We start from the raw sequence: 7652 nt of genomic DNA on the forward strand, positions 1-7652 counted from the left end.
TGAAGAGGAAGTTAATGATGATGATCATGAAACTCCGGATCAAGTTCCTGTCGAACCTCGCAGGTCGACGAGACCGCGTACTACTCCAGAGTGGTACGGCAATCCCGTCTTATCAATTATGTTGTTAGACAACAATGAGCCTGCGAATTATGAAGAAGCAATGGTGGGCCCGGATTCCAACAAATGGCTGGAGGCCATGAAGTCCGAGATAGGATCTATGTATGAAAACAAAGTATGGACTTTGGAAGTACTACCTGATGGCCGCAAGGCTATTCAGAACAAATGGATCTTTAAGAAGAAGACGGACGCTGACGGTAATGTGACCGTTTATAAAGCTCGACTTGTGGCAAAGGGTTTTTCACAAGTTCAAGGAGTTGACTACGATGAGACATTCTCACCCATAGCGATGCTTAAGTCCGTCAGAATCATGTTAGCAATAGCTGCATTTTTCGATTATGAAATCTGGCAGATGGATGTCAAAACGGTGTTCCTTAACGGTTTCCTTAAGGAAGAGTTGTATATGATGCAACCCGAAGGTTTTGTCGATCCTAAAAATGCTAACAAAGTGTGCAAGCTCCAGCGATCCATTTATGGACTGGTGCAAGCATCTCGGAGTTGGAATAAACGCTTTGATGAGGTGATCAAAGCATTTGGGTTTATACAAGTGGTTGGAGAATCTTGTATTTACAAGAAAGTGAGTGGGAGCTCTGTGGCGTTTCTAATATTATATGTGGATGACATATTGCTGATTGGAAACAACGAGGAGTTTTTGGAGAGCATAAAGGATTACTTGAATAAAAGTTTCTCTATGAAGGACCTAGGAGAAGCTGCTTACATTCTAGGCATTAAGATCTATAGGGATAGATCGAAACGCCTGATAGGACTTTCACAAAGTACATACCTTGATAAAGTTTTGAAGAGGTTCAAAATGGAATAGTCCAAGAAGGTGTTCTTGCCAGTTTTACAAGGTACGAGATTGAGTAAGACTCAGTGCCCAGCAACTGATCTCTACTATTAAAGGGGGATCTGTCGTCGTCGTGATGGTTCGACCTCGTTCGATCTTCCCCTCTCGCTAGCACTCCCACCGCTAGAAGTTCCACCGATTTTTTTCATCCCTCCAAAAACCAACCGATTTAATATAAAAGAAAATCGGTTTACAAAAAAACCCTCTACATGACCATGCACCCACGTCCTCAACTCTCCCCAAACTACCCGATCGCTCCTCCCACCATCCCTCCCGAATCACCGTCGCGCCAGCACCACGAGCAGCCCGCGTGCCGCCGCCGTCTACTACTTCCCGCAAGGCCACGCCGAGCAGGCCACGGCCGCCGTCGACCTGTCCGCCGTGCGCGTCCCCGCGCTCCTGCCCTACCGCATCTCCGTCGTGCGCTTCATGGCGGACGCGCACAGCGACGAGGTCTTCGCCAAGATCCGCCTCGTCCCGATCCGCCATGGATGAGGTCTTCGCCAAGATCCGCCTCGTCCGATCCGCCACGGCGACCCCGCAGTCGACGTGGGCGCCGCCGTCGCCTAAGGGAGGGCGAACCACTCCTCTCGCGCAGCCGCTCGCCGCCGCACACGCCCCCGCGCCGCTCGCGCCCGTCCCCCGCGTCGCTCGGCACTGCCGCCGCCCCCGCGTCGCTCGGTATCGCCGCCACCCCCGCACCGCCATCGCGCCCTCTCCCTTCCAGCCGGCCCTCCCCCTCCCCGCCGGCCCTCCGCGAGTGGGCAACCACTGCCGCCCCCTGCGCTGCCCAACCCCGCCGACAGACCCGAGCCAGTTCTCCTTAGCCCTCCGCACAGCTTGCTACGACGAGGCCCACGAATCCATGGTGGAGAAGATGACAGGAACTAACGAGAGAATCTGGTAATCATCCATCATCCCATGTTGCAGTTTCCTTTTATCAAGTCAAATAGAAAACAGAAGGAAAACTGAATATATCACTGCTTCCCCTTTCCATCCTTCCTCTCCTTCCCGTGCACCGTAGCCTCTTGCCGCCGCTAGCCATTGTTGTCGTTACTTCAGCACAGCATGCACACCGGACATCAGCTACCCAGGTAAGTGAATGCCTCACTTGCGCCACCAGGTAGAACTGGGGCACGATGTCGCTGTGCAGCCAGTTCAGAAATGTGAGGGAATACTGACAGTTCAGAAAACTCAGTTCGTCAGTTTCGTCAAAGTTTCAGCTGTCAGTTGATTCAGGGCTCGATCTAGCACGTAGCCCACCTCCCGTGTGTGTTGATTCATGGCTCAACCTAAACTGCAGCTAAATAGGAACTAAACAGCAGCTGAAAGTAGCTATGGAATCGGTCCCCACGGTCCTCCCAGGCTTGATCGAGCCGGCTCCCTTTCGGTCCGGTCCTCGAAAACGAGCTCGTTGGACAGCTCGGTCTGGTCCCGGTTCGAGCTGCTGATTGTGAAAATACTTTGGTTGGAAGATGCATTCTGTGTTTTGTTCTCTTTGTAGGCTCTTGATTGCAGAGCTGTAGTCCTCCAGGTGTAATCTTGCAATAACTGTCAACAAGTCCATTTTATAGTACTGTGACTGGTGTTGGTATTCTGACAATTAACTATACACTTCTACCTGTGGTTAGTTGACAATTATCTCATCTGATTACAGCTGCAACACATGGAAATAAATCGTTTGGCCTGATTTCTGCTACTGATGCTCTGCTGGGTTAATCTTCAACCAAGTACAGTGCGCTAGATTGTCAAAGGCCAGAACTCTTAAATAAGAGGAAAGTTCAGGGGAAAATTCTGTTGTGTGGCTATTCTTTTAATTATATTTCTGGGACAGCTTCAATCAAGAAAGTGTCTCAAACAGACAGGAGTCTAGGTGTAGCTGGCTTTGTTGTTGCTGTAGAAGATAGTTACCCAGGGACAAAGTTTGATCCTGTGCCTGTCAATATTCTTGGGATTCTCATCACAGATGTCAGCAAAACAAAGGTATTTTATATCCAATGAAGCCTATTGTGCAGATATGTACGGACAAACACCATTTGTAAAAGTAGATGCGACCTGTACTACAAGCGTGAAGTAGATCAGCCTATTTATTTGTTTTCTCAATAAGCGACTTAGAAGCCAGAATAAAAAAAGTTAACATACAACATAATTGTTATCAAATATCAAAACTAACTTGCAAGTACTTCCAGAGCAGTAATGTGGACCGTACCATGTATGCACTGTTGCTATTGTAGGATGACATTGCAAATGAGAAAATTTGTTTAAAGTACCCATGCATGTTAAGTTCTATAATGATTTTTCTGATACAACACATTGACATTAATTTTGGCCATGTAGGATCTGATAGACTACTACAACTCTTCTACAACAAGAGACTGGGCTGGACGGACTACAACGTTCCAAGCAACAGTCGGTATCGCAGATGGTTTGGCACCAACATTGTTCAATTCAGCTCCCCAGGTCGCGTTGTTCTCTTCCCGAGGGCCTGATGTAAAAGATTTTAGCTTTCAAGATGCTGATGTTCGCTGACTTGCACACCATCATTTATTTATGCAGGCCCATTCCATACAAGAGCTGGCAAGAAAGGAGTTTCAAAAAGATAAAGAAGGTTCCTCGGGGATTCGATTCAATTTGATAGGGCAACTGATATGGTAGTGATTTCGTGTGTTCTGTATGATATTACTGCTCTATCTTGCTACAGTTATTTGCTGAAGCTAGAGTAAATGACTTTTTTTGCAGGTAATTCAAAGTTGTATTCGGTCTTTATAAACTCGACTTTCAGTTTTGCTCCATTGCCAGCTTATTTGCCCTACTTATGTATTCTTGGAAGAGTGAATAAAAGATACTTGCATGATGAAATACAGGTAGCTAAGTTCGTGGAAATTGGTCTTCCAAAACCCATTCTAATGGTCTTGAATGAGGTGATGTTGTACTAAACTACTAATCATATTTGTTTCATGGACAATATTTGCATCATGTGTTGCGTTCTGGAAAGGGTGTCTTTGGCCGGTTTTCTGTTCTTTCACTGTTTCGATCTTGTGACTCTATACATGTATCCTCACAATTAATGGCTCCTACAAGAATGTCAGGCCTATCTGTAGCTTTCCTTATGTAGTTAAATAAAACAACCCAGAATCTCATGCTTTTCTTCTTTCTAATATAATAAGGCTGCTATTGCCTGACAATACTTAACATTGGTGATGAGCTTCACACCAGTTATAGTTCATCGATTATCTTCTGCCTTTTGGATAAACATAATTATATTTGAATTTTCTCTATTGTTTTCTTATTTTTTCTATCAAACTTCCATATATGATACATGAAGAAGCATTTACCTGAAGACATTAGTAGAGTTTTCACATAGAATTTGTTCTTTTTTTGCTCCCTTAAATTAGACGATCAAGAAACATGATAAGCGTCACGTTGGTTCAGGCTTTGTGCTAGATAGTTGGCCCCTATTTATCCTCGACAAGTATTGTATTCTCAAATTTATATGGTTAGTTGTATTTTTTTGTGTGTTGGAGCTACACATGCATCTTGGTCATTTGGTGAAACTGAAATCTACATCTTCAACTCATAGTTTGCCAATTTGGATTATTTGTGAGAATAATCCTACCTGGTTATATGTGTAATGGCCGTTGACTAGGGGCAGGGAGAAGATGACAGGAACTTTTTGGGATGGGAAAATTTGAGAGAGAGGAGATGCTACTGCTCCTGATTGTTGCTGCTAATGTCTACGGGAGAGAGATTGGGGACGTGATTTATCATATGCACATCCATGTACAGCTACTGACGGATTACTCTGAATTTCTGGTAAGTATCGAAGGTTAAAGGATTATTAAGTGATTGAACCACCCAACTGTTTCTTTCTATCCGACTTGCTAAGTGTTTAGGTGCACACGTCCGATGTAAAACTGGAATTAAGAGCTGATAATAATATACTATGTGCACAACAAGAGATAATAATATACTGTGTGCCCTGCCTCCAACGTTGTAGCAGCATGTCCGGGTCTTCCAACCAAAGTATTTTCACAATCAGCAGCTCGGACCGGGACCGGACCGGACCGAGCTGTCCAACGAGCTCGTTTTCGAGGACCGGACCGAAAGGGAGCCGGCTCGATCAAGCCCGGGAGGACCGTGGGGACCGATTCCATAACGACTTTCAGCTGCTGTTTAGTTCCTATTTAGCTGCTGTTTAGGTTGAGCCATGAATCAACACACACGGGAGGCAGCTCCTGCAAATGGTGCTAACAGACACAGTACCAATGCAACGGAAACCTTGTCAGATGAGGATGGAGTTCTGGAGAATACAAAGAGCAGCATTAGGCTTTCTGGTGGGATGGACTCTGTATTATGTAGCAGCTTGCACTCAGGTCCCAGCGAAAGCTTCAGAAAACCAGAGGTAGAACACTCCTTGTCAGATTTGAGTAGTATGGAACCATCTAATGGAGATTCTTCCAGAGAAGCCACCAGTTCAGGGAATGCCACGACTGGAAATCACGTGGAAGATATTTTTGCGGGCAATGGAGCTGGTTCTGATGCAAGCCCAACTGTGGGGTCACAGGAGAATGACATATTGGGCATGACTTTCGTAGCAAAGAGAACAAGTACAAGCAGCCCTTCTCTTGAAGTCTTGCTTGTCGAATCATCTGATTCTGAATCGCAAATTTCTGCTGCGGAGGACTGTGACAATGATGTTACTGGCCTTGGTTTGGATCATTTGTTCACTACATTCCCATCTTCAGATGATGATGCCTTTGCCATGGATGGGCCTTTACTTGACGTGGTTGATGCGCCGGCACCATCAGAGATCAATGCGTCTGCCTCCAACAAACCCTTGCTTGATGTGGTTGATCTGACAAACCCTTCAGAGACATGTACTCCTTCGGTGTTTTCCAAGAAGGTAAAGGTTCTAGAGTTTATGTGTGTTTTAAAACCAGAAGAAAAAGTGAGCCAAACGAACTTTTTTTTAGGATCCAGCAAAACAAACTTGCTCCAAACTAAAACGTGATAAAAAATTATACTCCCTCTGTACCAGAATATAAGTCGCTGGAGTAGCTAAAGTTGGAGCTAAAGTTGGCTACTCCAGCAACTTATATTCCGGTACAGAGGGAGTATTTAGTTATATATAAATGCAGAAAGGTGCGTGCCAAAAATGGTGAAAGCAAGGGTTTATGCGGAAAGATGCTGGAATAATACTTATGAAGTCAAGATAGATAACTATACGTCACAAGATGGACTTGCCTTTTCGGTTTCCTCCCACCAGCTAAGCTAAAAAAATGTGCTTGTTTATTTTTGTGAGGAATTTACTCCACTGCTTCAAATGAATACAAGCAGAAAATAATCAGAATTCGTCGTATTCTTGGGGAAAAATGATTTTATTACGTATTAATTTCTACTAATAGAGCGAGAGATACAGACACGGTGACTGAACGGTATTCGGCGGGGCTGATAAAATTCACTCGCTAGGAGACGATCTGCGAAATGAATGAACAGGAGAAGCTGTTGTGTCAGTGGTGTGTCTGATAAGTGGGCCCAGATGAGGTTTGTTTGAGCCGGTTCGCGTTGACCCCACGAGGGGCTTTCAAGACGTGGGGGGCGTTCTCCATTTCGCACGCTGTGCAGGAAAACCTTCACCGTATATATACATATATGGTACTCCGTATATCCTAGCGTGCTCGGGATCTTCTGTGGCCTGAGATTTTGTACCCAGTGGAAAGATGGGTTTTGGTATGCATGCACAATTGCATGGACAAAACAAGGTGAGATCCAGCGCTTCTTGAGTCGAGTTTGGCTGTACAGTACTGCATGCAAGATACACCCTGAATGCCACGGTGCAAACATGCTATTAGTAAACATTAAGCAACCAACTGTTGTCATTATTCAAAAGTAGCAGCTGAACTTTCCTTGTTTTTATTTTCAGTACATTGCATCATTGGCACGTGCCCTGATCTATCTTCACGGGAAGCACGTGATACATCGAGATATTAAACCAGAAAATCTTTTAGTTGGAGTGCAGGTATTTGCACTACTTTGCTTTGCTTTTTATGATCTGGAACAGTATGCTCTGTGGTGTTTACAATAGGTATATGCTTTCATAATAGGGTGAGCTGAAGATTGCTGACTTCGGCTGGTCTGTTCATACCTTTAACCAAAGGAGGACAATGTGTGGGACTTTAGTTTATCTGCCTCCTGAAATGGGTACTTTCCTTTTCATTTACTTCAGTGTCACAACTGATTCGTGGTGAAATAGAATACCACAAATTTCTATTAGCTTTACTTGCCTCTCAATTTGTTGCATGTTTGCAATGGAGAAGACAGAGCACGATTACCATGTAGACATATGGAGCTTGGGCATCCTATGTTATGAATTCCTTTATGGGCTCCCAACTTTTAAAACCAAAGAACACTCTGAGACATATCGAAGGTAACTCAACAGTGATACTACATTTGCAGCATTGCACCATAAGTTATTCCGATTGAATCACATGTTTAAATCTTCATGATTGAGAGATTACGGTTAGTTTAAAATCCATGCAACTCTACTTAGCTCCCTTCGCACCCTTATAAGCAACTACTGTCTTTGAAACTGCCTTGTTCAAAATACAGGAGAGTAAAAGTGGATCTGAAGTTCCCGTCGAAACCGTTTGTATCTCCTGCTGCGAAGGACCTCATTTCACAGGTAACT

At 44.6% G+C, this 7652-nt stretch overlaps 1 protein-coding gene across 1 annotated transcript; it reads left to right on the top strand.

Moving 5' to 3' along the window:
- The first annotated feature begins 1173 nt into the window (after positions 1 to 1173).
- Positions 1174 to 3493, top strand: LOC123450683 (serine/arginine repetitive matrix protein 1-like). Its single transcript, XM_045127817.1, has 7 exons — positions 1174 to 1606; positions 1650 to 1780; positions 2088 to 2189; positions 2483 to 2486; positions 2622 to 2678; positions 2799 to 2947; positions 3302 to 3493. Exons 1-7 carry the CDS (start codon positions 1174 to 1176, stop codon positions 3491 to 3493), a joined length of 1068 nt encoding a protein of 355 aa, XP_044983752.1.
- Positions 3494 to 7652: the final 4159 nt, after the last annotated feature.

The sequence above is a fragment of the Hordeum vulgare genome, chromosome 4H (assembly GCF_904849725.1).
Source record: "Hordeum vulgare subsp. vulgare chromosome 4H, MorexV3_pseudomolecules_assembly, whole genome shotgun sequence".
In the NCBI taxonomy this organism is placed as follows: Eukaryota; Viridiplantae; Streptophyta; class Magnoliopsida; order Poales; family Poaceae; genus Hordeum; species Hordeum vulgare.